The sequence below is a fragment of the Buteo buteo genome, chromosome 16 (genome assembly GCF_964188355.1).
Source record: "Buteo buteo chromosome 16, bButBut1.hap1.1, whole genome shotgun sequence".
Taxonomy (NCBI): Eukaryota; Metazoa; Chordata; class Aves; order Accipitriformes; family Accipitridae; genus Buteo; species Buteo buteo.
In genome coordinates, this window is record NC_134186.1 from 28,006,804 (window position 1) to 28,031,197 (window position 24,394).

Sequence of the window (24,394 nt, forward strand, 5' to 3'; positions counted from 1 at the left end):
AACCTTCCTCACGTGCATGGTAAAAGCTTTAGAAACACGATCCTCCAGGAATAGAGTAGAAGCTATATGAACGCAAGTGGAAAACGTTTATATGCTGTTTTGGAAACGGCTTACACAGGAAAAAAAAATTTTAAAAAAGAGTTCTTTTGTCAGCGTAGCCAAACCCTGTTTCCAGTGGAGAATAAGCTATGCCGGCGAAGTCACCCCTCGCTGGAGCTGTGCTGAGGACGTGGTGTCATGGCTTCCTCACAGGGCGAGGCGGGAGAAGCCTCCGTCGCCCACGCCAAGCCTTTGGGACAGCGCACACGCGTCGTGTGAATTACGGCGGCAGACGGCGGCTCGTTACGCCGCTTCCACCGGCCCGGAGACCCAAGCAGGCGTTGGCTCCTCCAGCCGGCTTTGCTCACCACAGAACCGTTAGTTACATGGTTTGGTTGGGTGAAAACCATCCCCTCACAGCTCTGTCAGCCCCAAGGCGCGAACGCGGGGCTCACCACCACCCCTCGCCCCCCCAAATGTTTGTGGCGGAGGGCGCAGGCGGCGGGGCCGAGGCCAGGGCAGCAGGTCAAGGGCGAGGGAGGGCAAGCTGAGGCGATGGGAGCGGGCCGAGGGATCGGGGCAGGGCCCAGCTCCCGCTCCGTGGGCGCTGCCCGCGCTTTTTGGCAGGAGCGGGCCGACCCGCCCGGCAGGGCCGTGCCGCGACAAGCAGGCCCCGGGAAAGGACTGCGATTGCGGGGCCACCCCGGCACCCACAGCCCCGATGACTCCGGTCCTGCCCTGTTGCTCAGCCCTCAGCGAGCCCGCCTCCACCCCCCCCGGGGCTCCGCTCCAAGAGACGCGGCAAGCCCTCCTTTGGGGCGGACACCCGTGGGCGGCGGGAGTATCGCTTGTGAGGGGAGGAAGGGAAAAGGCGCTGCCCGGCAGAGCGGGTCTCGAACCCGCGGCCCCAGGGCGGTGGCGGGAGGGGGGGGGGAAAGGAGGGCAGGAGCGCCCGAGCCTCCCCGCGCGGTGCATTGTGGGCCCGCACTGATTTAGGCAGGGGAGCCGCAGAGGGCGCCGGGAGAAGCGGGAGGCGGCGGCGGTCGGTGCTGGCGCGGCGGGCGGCAGGTCGGGGGCCGGGCGACGGTCGGTGGCGATCGGGGCTTCTCCGAGCTCGCAGGGACCTTTGCCGCTCCCTGAGGGCCGCGGCGGGCACCGCCGGACCCAGGTCGCCGCCGCGGGACCCTCAGCCCGCCGCCTCTACCCGGCCTCAGCCGGCCCCTCGCCGGCCACCACGGACGTGGAGGAGGAGGAGGCGGCGGGCGGAGCCGGGCCCGGCCCGGAGGGACGCGAGTCCTCCCGCCGCGGGGGAGCTTGCTCCGCCGCTCGGTAGGGGCCGGAGGGAGGGCTCGGTCGGCCCTTGGCGGTGCCGGGGCCTCCGCGGCCGGGCTCGTTCCTCAGGGGCTGCGTTGAGCCCGAGCCGGCCGTGAGCGGGGCTGCCGCGGCTGCGGGGCCGAGCTCCCGGCGCCGCTGGGGCCTCCGGCGGGGAAGGAGGGAGCGAGGGAGGGAGGCCCGGCCCGGCGCTCCCCGTGAAGGGCGGGCGGGGGGGGGGAGAGAAAGCAGAAAAGCCCCGTCTCCTCAGCCAGCATCTTTGTTTGTCGGGCCCTGCCGCGGGGAAGAGGAGCGGCGAGACCCGGGCGGCGAGTTACCGGTGCCCCCCCCGTCTCTCTTCGGGGCCTTCCTCCCCCGCCTGTGCTTCCCGGGCGCTGCCTCCGTTCTCGGCGGGTTTGTTTTACCCCCTCTCGGCTGGATATCTCGGGTCCGGAGCATCGTCGGTGGGACCGGCCGGGCCGAGCACGGGTGGAGGACTGACGCGGAGGAAACAACAGGTCTCCCTTCTCGGCTTCCAGAGCGATACCAGCGCCTTGCTCTTGGGATTATAAATGTTTGAACTAAGACCCAGGGAACTGGAAGGAGAGCCTCCCGTTGGAATTAATAGAAGAGAAAAGAAGGGAGGCTTTTCCAAATCCTTTACGAGAAAGCTCGTGCCGACTTCCCATGCTGTCCGTACTCTCTTTAATAACGCGATTGTGACCTGAGTGGAATTTATGAGCGATGAACTATTGAAGCTTGTTGCACCACTGCATCAGACTACATTTTTATTTTTTTTTCTTTTTCTCAGCACATGATTCTCCCATCCCAGCTGTTGCAGGACCTATGGGCCAGTAATAGAGGGATGGGAAGCTGAGACGGTTGATTTTCACATTCTTGTGTTCTGGGGACTTGGCTAGTTAGCTGAAGCTGCTGCTGCTTTTTACTGGATCTGCTCTTTTCTCGGCAGGTTTATTTGTTTTCACGTGCATGAGGTGTTTCAATTAAACAGACATTGGACTAGAGCTGAATGGATGCTTTGCAATCCGAAGGGGTTTTTGGGATAACTAAAAACTACTAAAAACAGAGAAGAACTGGTACTGCAGGAAACCTGGGGCCTGTTTTCCAAGCCTTTTTATTTTATTGAGCAAGGTAAATAACATAGTGGTGTTGAAAATACAGGGCTGATGGTAATCATGCATGAAAATGTTACAAAGCACTTCAGGGTGTTCCAGGCCCTTCAAGGGATTGAGGGGTCCCACAGTAAGGCTCGGAATAAGTTTAATTGTTCTTTAAAGTGTTCAGATACGAGTGTGAAATTTAAGGCTGAGAGCAAATGTTGCGGTACCTGAGAGGTTGAGTGCGCTACTTTTTCTGATTTGCCTTAGGTTCTTGTAGGTTTGTGGTGTTGAGAGAGGCTGTCTGAAGAACTTTAGAAGTCTTAGTGGTTCAGTGAGAGTGTGCAGTAATTATATTAGTGGTTTTTTCCATGCTTTTTTAAAACTTGATGCCTTGGCCTCTTGTAAGGATCTGTTAGGATCTCTTAAATTCCTTCCAGTTTAACAGTACAGTACAGTACTTTTATTTATGTTGTTAACTGTATTCATACTCTGCCTTTAATTATTTTTGCTTACCTTTGCTTTTGTTATCCACAGTGACAGCTGCTACCATTTCATAATGAATTTTTTTGCTTTTTATCTTCCTTTACGTGTGTATCTCCTGAATTGGACTATTTGGATTTACCACTAATTTACATGCATCACTTTTACCATAGACTTTCTACAGCCAGCATAAGCTCAAAGTACTGTTTTAGATACTATCTTTGTATGTTTCAAGCGTTGGAAGAAGCAGATAATGAGTCTCAAAATATGCACTGTAATCAGTTACTGCTGTAAGTGTATAATTTTTGGTGGCATGCCGCATGCCTTATCTTTGTTTTTTTAAAGTTCTCAGAAGCAGTTTACTCTTAACAAAAATATAAATCCATTAAAATGAGATCACAGTTTGAAGCATAGCTGTAAAAATCTGGTTTTGCAAGAAGTCACAAGATTCTCATTATGAAGTGATGCCTTGATTAAATTGATTGTACACCTCTTCTCCTGCAGTCTTAATGAAATAGTGGCAAGCACTAAGGTGTTGGCAACCTTTGCTGATGCTATCATTGAGAAAGCTAAGTTGGTACTATGGGTAGTATCCAAAGTTCCTTTGCTTATTCTGTTTAGATTTGACTTTAAATTTATGGTCTTTGTTTTGTCTTATTTTGTTTCAAGATGATGTGTGAGGTGATGCCAACCATCAGTGAGGCAGAGATTCCCTCTGGGGGAAATGGAGGCCATGGTTCAGGTTCCCCGTTACAGTCAGATGCTGATTCCCATTTTGAGCAATTAATGGTATCCATGTTGGAAGAAAGGGATCGCCTTCTGGAAACACTAAGAGAAACTCAGGAGACGCTAGCGTTGACCCAGGGCAAGCTACATGAAGTTGGTCATGAGAGAGATTCCTTGCAGAGACAGCTCAATACTGCACTTCCACAGGTATGGACATTTTGAAAGGAAGGTATCTTTCGATATTTGTGTTTTCTGTGGTATTTTGTTGGCTTTTTGTGTATTTAATTTACTGAAGTGTCAGGTCATGTTAAGGGAAGATGAATCTAGCTTAGTACTTTCCTGAAGTACCTGTTGGTCCTTGCTCACTTTGAGAAAGATACAAAAGCAGGGAGCATCAGACCTTTCCCTCCAGTATGCTTTCCCAGTTTCTGGCATTTCTTTGGCTTAGCCTGAGTGTGAAGTCGTATCTACATCCTTTTGTTTAATAGAACTTCATAGACTTTCTTCTGTCACTAGTATTTTTTTTTAATGTTGTTTCTAACTGCCTTATTCACGTGCTTAAGAATTACATACAGGTCATTCTGATACTGTTATGGACTTTGATTTAAAAACCTGAAAAGTTTAAGACTGCTACCTTGTGAATACTTGCTGAGTTGTCATGGCAGTGTAGAAGCCCAAGTGTGTTGTTCAACTCATTTAGTTCTTTAGTTCCTTTTGGAGAGTTTGGATTTGTTTGTTTGGTTGGTTTTTGTCTTGTTAGGAGTTAATAATATTGACTCTGGGGGAGGCAGTGTACCAACATACAGCCTGTAGTGTAAATATTTTACATAGGGCAGTAGTGCGTAGTTAGGAAGGGTGATCGGTGTCTACAGAATGTCTTGGGTTTTATCCAGTCTAGTTAAAAAGAATACAACTGAACTTTGAACACTTGGAAAAGCATTTGGTTGTAGGCAAAGCAGAGGCTGCTTTCAGGTGTCAGTTAACTGTTGATAGCCTTGCACTTTCTAGCGTGGTCAGTTGTTGTCCCGAGTATGTCATGATGATGTTATACTTGCATACATTATTCCAAGAAAACTTGTTATTTTTACAAATGTTTACATATCCTTAAATATTGTAATTACTGTTTATAGCCTTTAAAACAGTAGTTTTAAACCCTTCTGACCCTTCTGTTTCCACTGCTCTCATTATAATGTAATCACTGTATGACTCTTGGTATGGTAATTGGTACTGGCAATTAGTAAGGGATAGAAACTAAAAAGTAATACATGTTAATCTAGTTGTGTTACAAGGGTGTGATGGAAATCAGAAAGGAGAACTTTCCAACCTTTGCTGCTCCCTGTGTTAAATCATGTGCTGCAGGCAAAAATCATTCTTTGTTTTTTTGTTGTAATAATTGTGGCTTCTCTTTAGCCGCTATTTCAGGTCTGCTACATTAATGGATGCCATTAACCAATTGTATGATCTGTAGACTGTTATACTTGAATTTGTGGCTGAGTAGAATCACCCAAGGTCTAAACTATACTGTTCCTCTTTTCTCTTTTAAGTTCTTAGCTTTTCTTCTGAAATCTAGTAAGCTACTTACACGTAAACATTTCTTTCTAAACGTTCCTAAAAGATTAATGCAGTTAAAAACAATTCCCATTTTGTATGGGTTCATGTGAAATTTGTAGGAAAGCAAGTCTTGTATTTAGGTTGAGAGAGAAATTTTACTGCAATTTTATATAAATATACAGCAGTGTATGGATTTTTGTAGATTGCTGTTGAAAAATACTGTTGTTGTGGTGTGAAACTATGCCACTTTTGTCCTCAGTGGTGCTTAAGCTCAAATGATTGTGGAAGGTGATGATGGTGCTTTCAAAAGTCAAAAATATTTTATTATTCTTGCTACAATCAAAAGTAGCTGCTGTATTTGACAAGTTTTTGTTGTTGTTATGGTAAAGAGTCAGTTACTTTGTAGGTGTAAATTTCTGACGAGGAGAAACAATGTTTGTTTTTTTTAAATTCTAGTAAGTGTTCACTAGGAAAACTTTGTGGTGACTGTAATACTTGAAACTATTCAAACTTTTTTGTTAATTATTTCAAGCTGAGCATTCTTTTGAACTGCTGTCTCAAATGACCCATTGTTTAGCTGTGGATTTCAAGGAGGGGTAGAAGCAGGATAACTTTAAATTTACTGACAACTGTGTTACATATATTTATTTTTTTTTTAGGAAAGAAGGGATTTAGTAGTGTACATTTTTTTAAAGTTTTTTTATCATAGTAGTTATTTTCAATTTAGTAGAAAGAGATGTGAAGATCAATTTAACTAGTTGTACAAATACTAGTATAACTGCATTAATTACTAAGTCACTATGTAACCAATGTATTATTTTTCCCTCAGACTTGGCATATACCTTGTAACATGTCTTTGTAGTTGTTTTGGGAGTACTTTATCTTAAGGAGTATTAAATTGAATTGTTTGTAGGTATACTTTTCCTGTTTTATATTTTTAGCTGAATCAGCCAGTTAGAAAGTTCTGATGACTGATGGAAACTCCTTGTATAAAAGAAGGAATGCCAGATTGATTGCTTCTGTACCAAAACTACTTCTCTGTCATTAATATGAAGACACTCAATTTCTAATGGCATCCCTCTACTTAATTCCTTATATTCACTGAGTTTCTGTGTGTAAGGAAGAGGCTCATACTGGTGTGTGTATAGTTAAAAAATGGCAAATGGGTACTTGTGTATTTGCACATCTTTTAGATGATAAAAGTAAATGCAATTTATTCTGCAGCAGTGATGTGCATTTTCTGAAGTGGCAAAGAAGCAGACTTTTCTAGTTTACTTGTAATGTGGTGGTCAGCTAATAATTTAAAGGCCTCAGTTCTAGCTCACATAAACCTGAAACAGGTATTTAGAGTAAGAAGACTTTTGTTGTGGATGTCCAGTTCACAAAGGGAAGAGCATTCCAATCGTATAGATGTGCTTTATCTGTTACATTTACACAGAGTAAAACTGACAAGTTTTTCTTGTATGGACAGGTGGAAACGAAATACATCAACAGTGTCTTGATAAAATAACTGGATTCTTGGCAATGCTTTTTGTTTTCTGGGAGTTACCTTCTATTATAGATTACCCTAGTCAAACTGTACTCTGACCTTGGAAGATGAACTTGATGAAATCAAATTGCTGTGCAAGAACTTAAAATTAATTTTATTCTTCCTGGATTTTTTCACAGTAAAAAGTGAAAAATAAATTTTACTTTGAGAACTCGGAGAACTTTTATTTTTAATCTAAATGCATTCAGTTATGATTTATTTATGGTCTTAGTGGACTTAATTATGCCCTTTATGTGCCTTCTAGAATGTATTCTACAACATTCAGGGTTCAAAATTTTTAAGTTAATCTGCAAAACATACAGGATGCTACTGCATTTAAAAGTTAAGTTTTGAACTTAAGGTAGATGAGTTCCAAGTAACTGCCACTTCTTGCTATTAAGGTATTGTAGGTTAGGGTTCATTTTGCTGGTAGAATTTCATGTAGATGTTTCTGTAAATGACAACAAGATATTTGTTTTGGATGGAGAACACTAGAGTTTAATTTACAGAGACTCTGGTACCTAGCACAAATAAAAGCACAGTTGATGAATTCACAGCAACTGTTATCAGGATGACAATTTTAATATGTATGTTAAAAATTTTATAAGCTGATGTACAAATATTATGCTTCTATAATACAGCAACACTCTTATTAAGATCCATCTTAATCTTGCACTTCTAATCTTTTGGTCTTAAATTTATCATGCTTTATTTTCATTTCTATGCAAGGTAAGTAAAATAGAAGTTTTTTTCTGTATTTGTGATGGTCCTGTTCAGAATTTCTGTATTCAGCAAGGTATATATAGGGGCAGATGAGAACTTTGTCAGAGGCTGTGTGTATCTGTGTGTAAATGAGAGCACTTTACTGTAGTGTGGAGTTAAAGGTGGAAAAAAAAGCTGCCTATAATTTTGGTTTGGCTTTGGCTTTACTAGGTTGCTCATCATATCTTCATTTAAAGTGAGTCCGCAGCAGGCTGTCTTTAGTTGCTTTCTATCTACAGTAAATATCACTACTGCACACTTCGGTTAGAAATAGTGTGTGTCTGTTTGTATTCACTTAAATTCAGGTATGTCTCTATAGAATGATCTTCCTTAGACAATCTCAGAAATACTGTTCGATGTCTTGCTTGTAAGAAATATCTACACACTTGGTCTGAAGACTGCCCTGGTATTGTTTTATAATGATGAACTTAAGGATTTACTTGCCATTTTAATAATGGTGGTGTTTGGATTTCCTCCAGACAAGTTTTAAATAATACAGGATGTCATAGATGTAGAAATGAGTGTACGTAATGTGAAGAAAACAGTTGCAGAAAGTACATTAAGTAAAGGGCTTGCCAAACTTTGCAGCAGCTGAAATTGCCCTAGCATTTTAAGTGCAACTCCATTCACAGTATTCACAACTGTTAAGCCTTGAGGTGTCATAGCTTGTACTTCTTACTCTAGCAAGATGTGGTACTGACTTCTAGATAAATGACATTAATCTCAGCAGAGAGCCGTGTATCCAGAAATGATAGAGATCCAGAAGGATTTCAGCTGTGCAAATGTATGTCAGAGCAGACGTGTCCTCCATTTCTCTCATCCCATTCTGACAGCAAAGATGAACGTGACTTTCTCTGTTGCATTTTCAGACAACTATAATTTTAGTCTTGTCTATGCTGAGTTTCAGTTGCTAAATCATTCTTGGCTCTTACTGTTAGTAAATTACTGAATAGATTTGTCTTTATCTACACGAGTTTAAGTCAGATGGAGGCAGGAGTTAATGTTCAGAATTCTCCACTGACTATATCAATAAACCTCAACTTCCCTAACATTTCTTTCGTAGCAAGGCATAGAAACAGACAACTTTTGTCCAAAACCTTCAAAATATGAAGTTATCTGAAAGTATGCTCTATGATTGGGCAAAAAGAGAGAGGAGTAGCTACATTTAAATAATATAATGGAGTATATTGAGGACCATGTCTCTAGCATTTGTTCTGACTTCTTAGTTTCTCATTTAAATATGTTTGGGTGAGTTTGTTTATTGAAACATCCCACCCCTACCCAGCAGACATCTGCTTGTCTGTTGTTAGCAACTTGCTGTTTATACTGTGCTTTTAATTCAGGCTACCTTGATTATAAATAAACCTTTTAGCTAGATTAAATTTAGAATTAGTTTTAAGTTTTCTTGTATTTGAGGATGGACTTTAGTGCTGTTAGGATGTCCCATCAATCCCTTTAATAAAAAGATTTTATGAAGTTAAAACTATTGTTTTTATTTTCCTTAGTTTATATGTAGGAAGAATGTTTTGGTGATGACACAGAAATGCTTTTTGTTTGTTTTTAATAGTGGATGTAGCCCTGAAAGATGAGCTAGTGATTATTTTTTCCTACTCTTCTGTTACTATGTACAAATGTCTGATAATGGGTTTATTAATATTTGGTGTGCTGTAGTCTAACTTGCAGTCTAACAAACAGGCTGTATATAAGCTTGGGTGAAAAGAGCTATAATCAAAACAAGTTGTTTTAAAAATATAAGGTGAACTTCACATATATACTCATCTATGCTAACTCGCCTGTAGCCTCTTGTACAACAGGTAGTGTTTATTCTGGTATTCTGAGAATTCTTTGTATGCAAGCCCTTCTATTTTTTAGTGGTTCTTTTTAAGAGTATAACTAAAAACTCCTTTAAAGATACCTATTAGCAACACTTAAAGATTCAGTTTGGCTACATAGTTGCAATTTCCATCTAGATGTTTAAAAAAAAAAAAAAAAAAGAAAAAAAACTTTTTTTTAGCAGGTAAATATGAATTTAAAATACATTTCTCCCCCCTTACAAGTTCTTAGTGTTTTAACATCCACTGGCCTCTGACTTTGGTTTCTCCTTTCTGGTATTTATTTAGGAGAGGTGGATGTTTGTTTTAGTCACTATAGGATTTGATCTTAGAATTAAGAGTGCACATTTGTTTGTGTTTTGATATATGTAGATCCCTTATGGTTAACAATGTTGTCAGAGAACCTGAATCTTTGGAGAGAATATTTTAGCTGTCTATTAGTAATTTTGGTTTTTACTCTTCCTCAGTTAGCTCTGCATCCCAGAACTCAATTAATATACTTCACATTTTAACTTAATTTTGCTTTTTTTTTTACTTTTCCTGCTTTAAATGAATATGGCAGAGGTCTTCATGTAAGCCGCTTCTAGCAATTTAGGGAGCTTAAGTCACTTTAAGTCTGTAAGACTGACTGGTATCTGTTGACATATATTAGAAAATACTTATCATAATCTCTTGCGCATACGGATCTCAAGCCACAAACATTGAGAAGGGATAAATTTGCATTGTGTGTGTCAGGTAATCTCTATGTTATAACTTCCCAAGTGTATTTTTTGTAAGCCTGTCTGTGGAGTCTCCAAGTGTAAATGGGGAAATGTCTGGCAATTCTTGCCAGGAAAAATGCTTTCACATTCTCCAGGCTGAAAGAAGAATTATTTTGCTGTCCAGTGGAGTGAGTTTTTTATTCAACTTGACTTTTTCACAGGAGTGCATGGAAATACTGTTTCTGCATTTTGTAAACTCCAGATAATTGTGTAGTGAGCTGAATACATATCTGTAGGTCACTTGAGGAGATTACTCTTCTAGTTCATATATTCAGAATTAGAGAAGTACTATGATCACAATGCTTGTTAAAGTTAATGCTCGGTTTCATTCTGATGTGTTGTTTTCCTTTAGGTTCTCTGTAAATTGATGTGAATAGCTGGTTAACTTGGTTTTTTGCCTATGACCTTTATCTATTTCAGATGTTACCTTGGGTTTCGTGTAAGCTCTGTGGAAAATCAGTGCCTTTTCTGATCAGCATGACATGGCTCTGTGGCCTGTTCCTACAGTGGCTAGAGCTGTAACATTTTTAGAAGAGAAGCTTTGTTGCTTAATCTTCTCTTCTGCTCTTCCACAGTGGCTAGCCTTGAACTTTTCTCATGTGTTTATGTTTCTGTCTACTCAGGGATCTGGTTTTTGAGGATGGTAGTGAAAATCTTAACGGGAATATAATTTTGGTTGCATCTGAAATACTGTGACTTTTGATGGGTACATATGAATAAGAACAGTCAACATATCTTGTACTGTAGTTCATCTGTTTTATGGCTATGTTTTCAGAAGTGTAAATGTATAGAAATAGTATTTTGTTTTAGAACTTCTATGAGATGCTCCAAGATTCCTTAACAAAAAGATCCTTATACTACCAGTATTAAGCATAATCAGATATCTTCGGGACAGATGTTAAACAAGGACCATCACTTGTTTAAAGGGCCATGTGGAAAAAAGCTTGAGAAATTTGATATGCGCATCCTTCTAGTTTTGTTGAGGAGAAAAAAAACCTTCCACTTGGAAGATAAGCAAGTGGTTTCTATTTGTTGCGATAGGAAAATGGGCAGCCTTTGTGGTTTTTTTGTTTGTTTGGTTGGTTTTTTTTAATTGTTAAAATTTTTTTCTTACTTCCACCACCTCCCCCCCCCCCCCCCCCCCCATAGAACAGTAGTCTCTGTTTGGTTATAGGTATGCTCTGGGCCATGCCGTGTTGTGCCTTACTCCTATTGCTAGTACATGGTAGAGTTTGGTATCTAGCTCTGTTTCACATCTAATTGTCTGGAAATATTCTGAAGCACAGTGCTTGTGTGGTTTTTTTTTTTTTAATCCTACCTCCCGTATAAATACATCTTGAATTTGGTTCTGTTCAGTTTAAATTATGTGTAGGGAAACGTTGTTTTTAAATGCATATTTACCTTTTATAAAGAATTGCAGGGTAGAATATTTGGTAAAAATGAGTAAAGAATGTAGGCCATGAGTTAATAAACTCTTTGCTGTCAAAAGAAGTGAGATTGTTGGTTTTTTTTTTTTCCCACCTCAAATTTACAGAACAGTGCACAGTATAAGGACATAATTATATAAGCTTAGGTAGCTGAATAATTTACGTAGTTAAAAAAAAACAAAACAAAGCCACCTTAAGATGTACAGTTTAAACAAAGAATTTTTGTATTGACCTATACAAAGTTTAGACTGGCTCGATGTATAGTTCAAAGATGTAACTATGAATGTTCATCTAGAGAAACTACCTTGCAGTTGGTGAAGTTTATTCATCATTGTCGTCTTAACATTGACCGTTTCCTGTAATGAGAAATGGTGTTTATTTTGAATTACTTGGAAGGGAATTTTGGCTGCCCAAATCCTTGGTGTAAAAGCTGAAACTTTCTTTAATGTGGAGAAGGCTCACTCAATAAAGAGGATTGTAAATTCCTGTTATTTTAATGGTACTGGATCTATGGTTACATCAGTAAATACTAACCAATTTTTAAGCTGTTGTAGTACTATTTCTGAATTTTCAAGTGTGATCATGAAACAAGCCACTTGAAAGGGAGAGAGATATCTGAAAGTGGACTTGCTTGTTTGTTTTATTGTATGTTTCACAGAATGCTTGATACAAAAGTTTTCTCACTGTGTAATTCAAAATTGTTTTAGAAAAGAAAATTGGGGGAAAAGGGAATTCTGCTGTATGCATCTGAAAGGACTTCTGTCTTGATCAATGGCAGAATTTAAATTGTTGATTTGTGGGTTTGAGTTGTGGATTCTCAAATGTCTTATGTAAGCCCGTCACACAAAATAGTTTAGCAATATATACTTTTGCCAATAGAATGTCATAGTCGAAACTCTCCTTTTCTTTGCACTGCTATCCATAAATGGGAAATGTGCTAGCTGAAATGGTGCTCTGTAACATGGTGGGGTTCACAGGTCTCTATTAACCTTGCCGAATGAATAATACTGTACCTAAATTCTCTTACTAGCTGTGGTTTTTACTGTAGTTTGTGCTTGAGTAAGACTTGTGGATTTACTGTTCCCAGTGGGAACCTGAACTCTGTGTAATTTCATATTTTTTAAGGTTCTGCTGTGTATCGTATTTAAAGTCCTGACTGACATCTCACACTTGAATCGCTTGCTTCTACTAGGATTTAAGGTGTGGGCTGTCTTTTGTGTTTTAATTTGGAAACCCAGAAGTAAAAGAAACTTTTGACCCAAATCAAAGGCCATTTAAAAATTTAAATGGGATTGTGTTTTTGAAAGAGTTACCTGTAGTACTAGAAGTTCTTCAGATAATCTAATTATGGGTGTAAAGGCTAACTGTACACCTGAGAGACCAAGGTTGGAACAGCAGAGCACGTATGGAGAGCGGTCTTGGATGTATGGGTGAATCTGGTTGGGGTTTTTACATGCTTATGCATGTCTTAGGTAAACTTCTAACTTCAGAATATCTCTTCAAAGCTCTCTCTATTTGCCATATTACATTCAGGTGAATGCCCAAAAGTTTGGTGTAAATAATTTCAGGGATGCATTGGGATACCACTGTGAATCTTTTTTTTTTTTTTTTTTTTTTTTAATTCCAGAGTAATGTATTTTTCATGCAGTATTATCACCTTTTTGTAGTTCATGGGGAAAAGGCTTAGAAGGTCATAACATTCTTTTGGCTTTGTGTTGAAGAGCACGAGGCAGGTGCATCTAGTAATTTATTTCATTTAGAACATGTAGCTTGAGTTTTCAGAATGTCTTTTGAGGGTGTGGTTCAACAACATTATCTTCCAAAAGCTGAGCCTTTGTTTTTAGAAATCTGGAATTACTTTACTTCATGTAAAGTGGAAATAAAAAAGCTTTTTAGGATTTCAGCTCTCACTGCTTGTCCATGCAGGAAAGCAGCTGTCCTTTTCCCCTCCTGTAACCTTATTTATTCTGATACTTACCTTGGTGTAACTCTGATCTCCTGTTGGAACTGTAGTCTTTAGAGACTGCATAACACTCTTCTGTATTTTGTGCAATTGTTGTAAAAGATTAAGTCCTGGGAGGTAGTAGAGGAGAAATGGGCCAAGCATGCCTTTTCTCTCAACTGAATAGGAGGCTGCAGGGTTTCCCGGTTGCATCATCTTTCCCTTGTTTGTAGCCCAGTGTGGAATAGGAGCTTCTTCCTCTCCTTAGACCAGGTTCCTCACCAATCCATCTTTTGCTTCTGCATTTGTTACTGGTTACAGTGTATTAACAGACTGTCCTTGTGCCTTCCCCCCCCCCCCCCTCCTTCCCTGCCTTTTAGTGTTATTCATACCCCTGGTTTTGTTCTGTGATGTAACAGGCTTTTTGGGTTCAGATAGTTTCGAAGTTTGGAACTGTTGACTATGGATATCTTTTGTGGCAGGCAAAAAATTTTATTAAAAAAAAGCTTAACACCCGCCCCCCCCAACAACTCTTTGACACTTAATCTGTGTTGCTGAGTTAAGTTTTTATGTGTTTAAATACCAGACTTGTCTGTTGTAAGACCTAAGACTATACTCTTTTTGCATGGGCTTTAGAGTTGACTTTATTTGTAAAAATTGAGCAACTTTTCCATGGAATGATCCAGTTGCGTTTATTCCGAATATTGCTGATTTGGATACATTTAGCTTCAGTTAGCCCAGTAAATTCACTTAGCATGTAAACTGGGGTGATAGAGTACAAAGACAAATAAAATGTAAAGAGCCTGTAAGTTGAATTTCCTGCTGAAGGCATCTGTCTGTCTTCATTGAGTATTACTTGCTTAAACAAGTTTGAAATTATAAGACTGAAGTGTTCATCACTTGGCAAAAAAAAAAAACCCCACATATATAATAGGAGAGCACTGAAGGGGAAGTACATGTTGATGCTTGTTTAATGAGGGTGGCTTGGCCAGCCTTATTCAGATATTCCCAAGCATTCTCTTTTAACATAGTGTGAAAAACATACTTTACAACTACTAGCCACAGAACTAAACCTGACAACTAGAGGCCTAGATGAATGATTAGAATAGGGCAGGGCAGTGCCTCAGCTGCTGCTTACAGTTTTTGCAAGCAGGAGTATCTTGTCACTGAAATAATCATGCATGACTGATCTTGTCCTGGGTCTATTTCTAAAAAATAGTGAAGTGTTAGTTATGTGAGGATTAATTTTTTAAACACACTAGAACACAGTATTTAGGATTAAACAATTTTTAATTCATAAAAGTCATAGGAATTTAATATTAAATGTCAGCTGAGCCAGAATTGTGCTATTTCTTGTGAGTGCAGTATGTTTAGAGTTGATATACAGGGAAAATGCATACTTTTCCTTGCCCAAGGAAACTGACAGTTCACTGTTGTTTACAACTTAAAAGGTCTTGCTATAGCTTTTGTAGTAGCTGCTTAGCCTTCATAATGGGGGGTCCCAGGAGAAATACTGACCTTATTAAATTTAATCGGCATCGTGCAGTTGTTCTACAGTTTGGCATTTTTGAGGAGCATTGTATGCTGTGAAACCCTGTATAGGATCCCAGGAAATCTTGACCAGCTTTATGTGGAGAGGAGAAACTTCAGTGAAATCTCTATAGTGTCATATTAAAGATGGAGACTGGTTTTGTGCCATATCTTGTCGAACTGGTAATGCAAGATTCTTCCTCTTTAATTAAGTACAACTGTATTCTCCTTTTGCCATAGTGGGTATGGGTGTGGGTAGGTTTCTTCACTGCCATGGACTCCAAAAATGGAGATGCCTAAAGCTACAACTAAGAAGTTGTGCTACTACTTACTGTATTAGTTACTAATCAAAATAGACTAGGCTAGGGGTGCAGGAATGTGGTAATTCATATTGTGAAACCCTTAGAATTCACTGATTCAGAGTGTAACTGAGAGGCATTTGTTTTTCTAACACCTGCCCCCATGTATTGTAAACTTATTTCTGTGTTAAGGTAAATGATTCTTCTGGAATATTGGTACTTGGACTGGTACAGTATTGGGAAGGATTACTGTGTTATTGACCAGTCTCAACAGTCACAGTTCTGCACAAAGTAGCGAGAGACATCCCAAGTTGAAAAGCCTGTTTTTCAATGATGACTAAAGTTTTCCTGGTACATATTTTAGCTGATCTTGTACTTTTTTTTCTCCGAGTTGAACAAGCTTGGTATGGTTTTGAATACTTTTGTGCCATATCTGCCCTTTCAGGGGAGATATTCATGTACATCCAAGAGCAGCTAAGGTGGAACTCTGCATAACCACCACAATGAAAAGATTCTAGTTATGTGATGGAATAAGGTTTTCAGCCACCATTGTGTATGAATAGATGCTAAGTTTCATGCAAGTCTGAAGAGCGCTTCTGTATTTCCTATGCTTGCTGCTAGGCAGCTGTTACCCTACAGCTGTTGTAGTGGTTCTACTTTTGGACTTCCTTACTTGGAAGAGTCACAATGTTACCTGAGTAGGGACAACATTTTAAAAGTATTTTACAAAGGCAAGAGAAGAAAATAGCTTAAAACTAGAAACTAGTGTTTCTAGATAGTGTTCATTTTGTTCATTTCTTGTTAATCCTCTGTGCATTCTGTTAAATTGCAGGGTAAATCCCCCAACTGAGTATTTGGAGAAAGCCTTTGGGAAGAATTAAGTACTTTGGTATAGTTGTTCACTGGTTCGATATGTAATCTTTGATACACATCTGTAGCTTTAAAAGTAGTTTAAAAGGCTATGGTAAAAATGGGTTGTGTCCACTCCAGCTTAACTGAAAATATACCCTGTGTGTTCTATCATACTTTGAACAAGCCTCAAATGCTGGCAATGATTTGTTAAGGATGATGAAAAGATTAACAAACTACCTGGAGAAATTATGGATTTTTAACCTTTCAAAGATCGCAAGGCTAGTTGCCCTACAGGAACATGCTTAGCAAACTGCAAGTTGTTAGATTGAAAGAGGAGTAACTGGATGAAATTTTCTGACTTATTTAAACAACTTCATGTTCTCTGTCCTTAATTTCACAGACCTACAAAGAAGTTGTAGGATGCAGCTGTGGCTTAGTTCCAGCACATTACCAGCAAACAGTCTTGTAGATATCATTTGTTGCATATACGGTTATTGTATTCACTCTGTTGTATGTAGGTCTAATTAATGGTGGAGCTTGGAAGATGCTCAGAGATCGGCATGTGTACCTTGCAGTGCAAAGTACAGTATATAATCAGTGACTGTTGGCTCTCCACTGATGCACAAAGATACATTTTTGCATGAAGCTTTGCCCCTAGTGTTGTATACATAACAGCACTGTTTTGCTGGGTTTAGAAAAAATGAAATGCAAGAGTATAGGTGGTAATGATTTTGCTAGTCTGGGTGGTTTATACAGGCTGTAGTTAATGATTTGAGCGTAGGTGGCTCCTGTTTGTCCCTCTTTGACTTATGCTTTGCTCTGTGTACTAGAGTTTACAGGCTCACTTTCCAAACTGTTCCGTAGTGTGTATAAAGTTTGAGCATTTATTAATGTGGTGAAAGGAGAACCTCTGATCCTTCGAGGATTGAGAGGCTGGATCCAGCCATGTTTGGTTTCCAGTACTTTTATCCCCCACACCCTAAATATGACATGTCTGTCAGAAATGTGTTAGAACAGGGAAGAGGAGCTACAAGAGGGAGAACATGGAACTGGTGCGTTTCTACCTCTCTTTTCCTGTTACTTCTGCATTCCTCTTGCAAAGCTGCCAAATACCACCCTTCCTCATTTATGTTTTCTTGCACTTCAACAAGCAGCGCTTCCTGAAAGCTGGTAGCAATGAAGTCCGTATTTAGTGTTTTGTAGTTCAGGCTCAGTGAACGCTGTGCATAAATTTAAGCAACTCACTCGGGATGGTAACTGGAAACCTATTTATTACCATGGAGACTTGGTCTTACTATAAGCTTTTCCATTTTGCTCTTGGGCATATGTTTGGTACTTACTGGCTGTGAGTTAAGAGTCCTTTTGCTCATTGCTTGTCAAATGCTAGGCAGTTGATTGTACTTTCAGTCCAAAGAGGACTGGAAACAGCGAGTTTCATTCCAGAGCAATAACATTATGCAACTGTAAACACTTTAAAACTTAATTGCCTGTTTAGGATTGAGCAGTGTTAATGACGAAGCCTAGATAGGTCAATCCAAGAAGTAAGCTTGAAGAATACCGTACTAAAAAAGAGGGCTAGAATGATAAAAAGTTACTCAGGTTTAGTATTAGTCACTGACTGTCAGTTGGCAGCAGTATTCACTTGAGTGTTTTCATGCAGTGTTACAGTTTTTGCTAAAGAAAAAAAAGGTATGTTTTCTGAGTCAAGGAAAATATAAACTTCTGAGAGTTGACCAAAGGTGGTATTAAATGTTTTAAAATATCTCAATACCACTAGTTGGAATGTGAGAATCTTTTTAATAGTAAAGAAATCTGCACCTGTGTTTTGGTAGTGGTCTTTTGAGTTCTGAAACATCTTATGCATAAGGAGAAATAGGAAAGGAGGTTGATACATTAATTATATTATAAGCTATAGTGTATTCTTACTCTGGGGGGTAGTTAGCTCTAGTTGGAAAAACAACTACTTTGAGCATGAAAAACCTTTCAATGCTCTGAAATGCAAGAGTTTGACATAACTGTATTTTAACATTACTTTAAGTATTTTCTTACATCCCCTTTTAAGTTGTTGGGGTTTTTGAAAACAAAAAATAAACTTACTTCATAGAACTGATTCTCTTAATGCTTGAAATAAGTTATATGTTTCCAGGTTAGAAAATTCAGGCTGCTTGATACTTAATGGAAATTAATTTCACTAGGTGAAAAGCAAAATATTTTTCTTTACCCAGTCTAGGCTGATTTTTCTCTTTCCCATTAGCACATGCCAGAGATCTGGAAAGGTTGTATTAGGTGGAACAGGCAGAGCATAATTTGTGTTGGTTGTTGTTTCTTCTGGATTTGTTGTTGTTAAAGTGTGTATAACTGTGTTTTCTTGGAAGGCTGGATTTGATGATTAAAACATGTCAAATCTTTCTGGTTTAAACTCTAAATACCCTTGAACTATTTCATAATTCTGACTGTTAGCTTAAAAAAACCCTAACCTAAACTGGTATAACTTAATAGGTACAAAAATTTGCTTGCTAGGAACTTCCAAATGTATTGGGGATATTGGTCACTGTGTGCTACCTAAGCCCCTTAGGTTTAAAATGAAGAGGCTATGAAATACCCTGTTAAGCGTAGATATTTAGGTTTTCTTTGTTTTTGTTTAAGACTCTGTATTTGTCATTTTCATGCATGCATCATTTGGAATAATTGTGGTTTATATGTAGTGTAAATAACATGATGGAAACTTATCTCGGATTCCATTGGTTTCTCATCCCTGATGGCCTGCACTTTCTCCAGTTGTTCTTTTCATGCTCTCTTCAGCTTCTCAGATTTTTGAGTGGGTTGTTTAATATGCAGGCTACGGAACAGAATGTTAACAGTAAAACAAAGTATTACTTGGATATTAAACAGATAAATTCCACTCATATTTCTGGCAGAGATGTTCCTAAAGATGCAACAGTCGCATCTTCATCCTTGTATTGCCAGATGATACTACTTTAATAGTATTTCATATTTTCTTTGATGAATTTAAAATAGGTTTCTTTTTATGTCTTCATCATTTAAATAAGCTTTCTGGTCATGTTGTTGCCTGTAATCCATGATTCCTTATCCACTCACGAGTGGTGTGGAATTTTATTGTGGAATAAATTTTTTTGCTTGAGTAAATTCCAAGCAAACTTACAGTTCTTTGTCTGTAGAGTGTGTACTATCTATAAATTACACTTGTAATAAACACAAAGAGAACCTGAAAACTGTAATGTTCCTGGACCGAGATCTCACAAGTAACCAAATGGCTTGTCAGCTAGACACCAGCAGATCCAACTTTTGGAAGGATGTTTATGTTGTGGCCTCTAAAATACTCAAGGTTGATGGTCGGTTCTGAAGGTTGATGTAAAAGAAACTATTGCTTTAAAAAAATCATGGAGTTTGTGGACAAAAAAAACACCCCAAAATGTATTACTGAACAACAGCAAACTTAATGGCTCGATTTAGCTTTTTGTTGAGTTATTTATTTCTGGCAGCAAGAGTGTCATACTTGGAATGATTCAGTTGGTTCAGAAAGTTACTTTCTTCAGTAAACATTTCAGTTTAGTGTACAGTATGGCTGTTTGTCAGTATGTTCTAATCAACAGGGGATATTTACCTAGTATATTCAGCACTTTCTGACCGATTCTTGCAAGTGCTCTAAAGTGCTTATTCTGAGTCCCGTTCTTGTCAGTCTTCAGAGTTGGGTATTTATTATTTTGATGGCAACCAGAAGCAGAGCAGAACTTCATTCTGATGTTCTCAATCTTCTTCTTAATTACAGAAAAGTAATACAGCTTTGTGAATAAGTAGGAAAGTTTCTCAGGATTTTTTTTTCCTTTAATTCTGTCTGTACGTTCATCTAATGCCAAAGAAGAAATTATGAGACAACTCAAACTTTTTTGAGATGATAAAGTTGTAAATAGTTTTTCTGCTTTTGAACTGCTTGAGAAGATCACAAATTGTCTACTGTTGAAGGTGAGTATTAAAACTAGAAAGGACATGTCTTTTGGCAGTGTCAACTGAAACTAAGGACATTCAAGTGTTCTTTATTAGGCAGTTTATGGGACTCAAAGCAACTATACTTTGTCAAAATAAACAGCAATGGAGGTAGTATGCAATGCCAGAAATACATGGCAGTCTTTTTATGCAGCAGCAATATAAATTCTTGTGTGAATTGTTCTTTTTTTGGGTCATCTGACAGTGTGATGGTTCGTGTCATAATTATGATATATGTGTGCTAAAATTTATATTTGCACAGAAGTACACAATGGAATAGAACTGTATGTACTATAATTATTTGAAGAGTGAATAGCCTTCATTTCAAATATACAGCTGTTTTTCAGAAGGTGAAGCTCACACATGTCTTAGATAAAAAAATGTGTATTAATGCTATCTAGTCAGAAAAGATGACGAAACAGCGTCTGGTAGTCTTTATTCTTTTCTTTATCCTGTTCTCAAGACTTGAGGTAGAAACTGGGAAAGTATAGAATGTTCCATGTCAGCCTGATGTCCTTTGGAGAATTGTGAAATGTCGATGCTTGTAAATTTCGATGTTGGCATTTTGAGGGTATTTTTATTTTGAAAAGGGCAAAAACACCACTAAGAAAATAAGTTGATATCAAGCTCTTTTGTGCATACTTTGAGTCTATTAGCACTTCTAGTAGTTTCAGAAGTACTTAATTATCAAATACATGAAGATAAGCAGGGAAGGCCTGTGAAATACTGCAGTGAAATATTTATGAGAGCATAATTATTAAGTATGTTAAAAAATATTTTTTTTTTAGCAATTGAAAAAGGAAAAGGAATTAAGGCTTTTTTGCAGTCATTTGCTGATTAAGTAGGGGGACTATACTGAATCTTTTTTTCCAGTGAGCAAATTTTTATTTAGAAAGAGGGATTATGGAGGTGGATTCTGCATCTGTGATAGTGGTATTACTATCTTTTTCATAGCAACTTTTAAAAGCCTAATACATTAGTAAAAGCCTAATACATTAGTAAAAGCCTAATACATTAGTAATTCCAAAGGAGTTCACTGTAGGTATATGTTGTGCAACAGTATTTTTTGTCTTTTCAGTCACATGTATGTTTTAGAATAAAGTTTACCAAATTAATCTTGGAATTTGCAGACAGCGTCTTTTGACTATGCTTATTTTAACTGCATGTTAAAATTTGCAGATGTGCTAGTATAATTAGTTGATGTGTCCTTTTGTTTTTAAGCATTTGTTTTCTGTCACTTTGAATTTTACTACAAAACAGCTCCATCTTAAGCTTTTACTTGATATGCAGCTGCTGTCTATTAAGCAGTATATCTCACAGAGTTTGGAAAATTTAGAGAAGCAGTGTTTGTGCACTTGGTGTATTTCCACAGTATTATGTTGTTCTTAGTTCGCCGTTTGTCTTGTTCATCTTGTCTTTATCATCACCAGTTCAGCTGTACTAATCTACTGTTTATTAGACATGACTCTTGTTTATTAGAGGGTTTTCCTTATTTGAGACAATAGAGAACACTAATTTATTTACTAGCATTTCAATGTTTTCTTATACAAGTGCTTCTGAAGTGTTCACCAGCCATTGGAGTGATGGATGCATATTTATTTTCACAACCTAAGTTGCACTGATGATGCAAGACGTTTTTTTTCCCTGTTTCCTACAAAGCCGTCTTCTAAAGCATGGACTTCTTCATATTCACATTTACTGTTAATAATAATTTTTATTGTGGTTCAGATTACAACTTAAATTTTGCCAGAGTAATTAGGTAGATAAGGTTATGTCAGTATTTGCTTATAAACGTGGTGTATAGTTACATCTTTTATTCTATCCAGGGTATGCTCACTGAGTTGATAGAAGATTTAAATGCCTTTTATGTTGAGTATTTTTAGTGAGGCTGTTGGCAGAGAGTGGAAATGGTTTAGGATGTACTGGCTCCTTCGGATATACAGTACAATTGTATCTTCCTGACAGAAACTCCAAAATGTAGAAATACATTCTTTAATATTGACTGGTCTCAATGTTCACAGTAGTAATAAAGATACAGTTACTGCTGTGAGTTAGCTTAGTTCCTGTTGCCTGATGATTCTGTACTCTATGTACTATTTCACTTTAGTTGAGTTTTGTTCAGTGAAAGCTTTATTGAATTTGAAGGGAAAGGCTTTTGAGGCTTTGAGCCCAAGGGCTCAGCTTTTAGAAAATTCTGATTCTAATCCTCTGAGATTTCTGGCAGAACTGTAGGGAAAGGGCTGTTTCAGTTCTGTTTTGTGAGATATGAAAGTAGATAAAATGAAATTCCTGTATGTAGCTTAAGTAGAGAAATACAGTAGCAGAGCTTCACGAATGCTCTATTACTGTAAAGAAGTAACCTGTGTATTCTCGTAGATGCCAGGGTTATGCATTGTTTATCACAATTAAGTACGGACTTGAAATTTGTCATGATTTGCTGGCTTCTGTATTTTACTGTGCGTAGTGCTCTGTTTTTTCATATCTCCTTCAGTAGTCATTTAAAAAAAAACACAAACAAACCACCACCAACCAACTTTTTGAAACAATAACAAAGTGCATTACAAATAGGTTTTTCACTTTGCTTACCAGGGATACCCCAACTCAGATAATTGCCTTGAGAGACAAGGAGTTTTCAGAAGTACTGGTCAAACATCTTTTATCTTTACAGTTGACAGTGTAACGATTTTAAGTGTTTAGTCATGCTAAGCAGGCTTAAGTTTGTACAACTGTATTTGCTTTAGACATCTGAAATGAATACTTCAAGAAATCATGTCAAGTGTTCATATGAATCCACTCTCACTATATTCTGATATTTCATGTGCTTATATTTCTGTCTGGTTTATTTCAGGAATTTGCAGCGCTTACAAAAGAGCTAAATGTATGCAGGGAGCAGCTGCTCGAAAGGGAAGAAGAAATCGCTGAACTGAAAGCAGAAAGAAATAATACGAGGGTTAGTTCCTTGTCTTCTCCAAGATGACCCTTGTTAAAGCATCCAACTACATGGAGAAAAACATTGAATGTTGAATTTGAAAAGCTAAAAGTATTTTTCCCCTGGTATTTGCATGAGTCCCCCTGGGAGTGCAAATATGCGTTAAGAAAGTTTGGAAGCTTATGCATAGCTCCCAATACTGCTGTGCAGAGTCAGGAAAAGCTTGTAAGACTGCACCGCTATCTGTCATTCAGCTTTCTTGTTAAAGTTTGTAATCATTCAACACCCAAGATCAGGGGAATAGAGTGGGCAAACTGTAGTGATCTGTTCCAGCAGCTTACGCTGCTGCCAGCAGAACAGTTGCTCTCCGATTTAGAGCATTTCCTATGTGTATCCTTCTGACAAGTGTGCAGTTCCTCAGACCGGTGGTGGAACTGAAAAGACCTGGTTAAGTAGAAACCTCATTTAAAAACTAGACTGAAAGAGAGAGGTAGGAAATGCGTCAGCTCTGATACAACTTCAAACATGGGTGAAATGCTAAAAACAGGTCCTTATGCTTGATGCAGTACTCTTTGGCTCTCAGATTTGAAGTTTAGAACTCAAAACTTGATGTTTTAGGAGGCAAAGTTTTCTGCAGCTATGCAGAACAGGAATAAACTTTGTTCCTTTTTTTTTTTAGCTATTACTGGAACATTTGGAGTGTCTTGTCTCCAGGCATGAGCGATCTCTCAGAATGACTGTTGTAAAGAGACAAGCTCAGTCTCCAGCAGGAGTTTCTAGTGAAGTAGAAGTTCTCAAAGCACTAAAATCTTTATTTGAGCACCATAAAGCCCTTGATGAAAAGGTAATGAAATATGGTATCTAACATCTCTTCCCGTCCCCTCTTTCTTTTGTGTGGACCATGCAGTTGTTCGTACTAAAGTTGTAGAGGTGTCTGAAGTTTCTCTATATTAAGCGAGGCTTTGCTGTAACTGCATCAGTAAGTGCTCTCCTAAATTAATATGTTGCACTAAAGCAAGGTGCTGTAGTTTATGCTAGTACTTCATTAACTGTGCTAATGTAAGCTAAGCATGATTCAGGGGCAATATATTTGTTGTAGGAATGCATACAGTTGCTTACATGTATAATATCAGGATTTAGCCTTTTGATTATGTAATACAAGAAATGGACTAGAGAGAACAGGAGGAATCTGCTTACACTGTGATATAAAGTAAAGCTGAATTAAAGGAACTCCACCCTTTAGTTGTGTCTGATGTTGGCAGCAGGATATGCAAGTGGTAAAGTTTACTTTGAATTTTG

At 38.7% G+C, this 24,394-nt stretch overlaps 1 protein-coding gene across 11 annotated transcripts in view; it reads left to right on the forward strand.

The window, feature by feature from the left end:
- Positions 1-1,047: 1,047 nt before the first annotated feature.
- Positions 1,048-24,394, forward strand: part of PPFIA1 (PTPRF interacting protein alpha 1) — a 60,450-nt gene continuing 37,103 nt past the window's right edge. For 10 of the 11 annotated variants that reach the window (XM_075048273.1, XM_075048271.1, XM_075048277.1 and 7 more), the window contains exons 1-4: positions 1,048-2,502; positions 3,621-3,884; positions 23,015-23,116; positions 23,775-23,939. In XM_075048273.1, the coding sequence (XP_074904374.1) occupies positions 3,621-3,884; positions 23,015-23,116; positions 23,775-23,939 (531 nt within the window). In that variant the 5' untranslated portion in view covers positions 1,048-2,502. The remainder of the gene's footprint in view (positions 2,503-3,620; positions 3,885-23,014; positions 23,117-23,774; positions 23,940-24,394) is intronic. The other variant, XM_075048279.1, reaches the window with a different exon arrangement.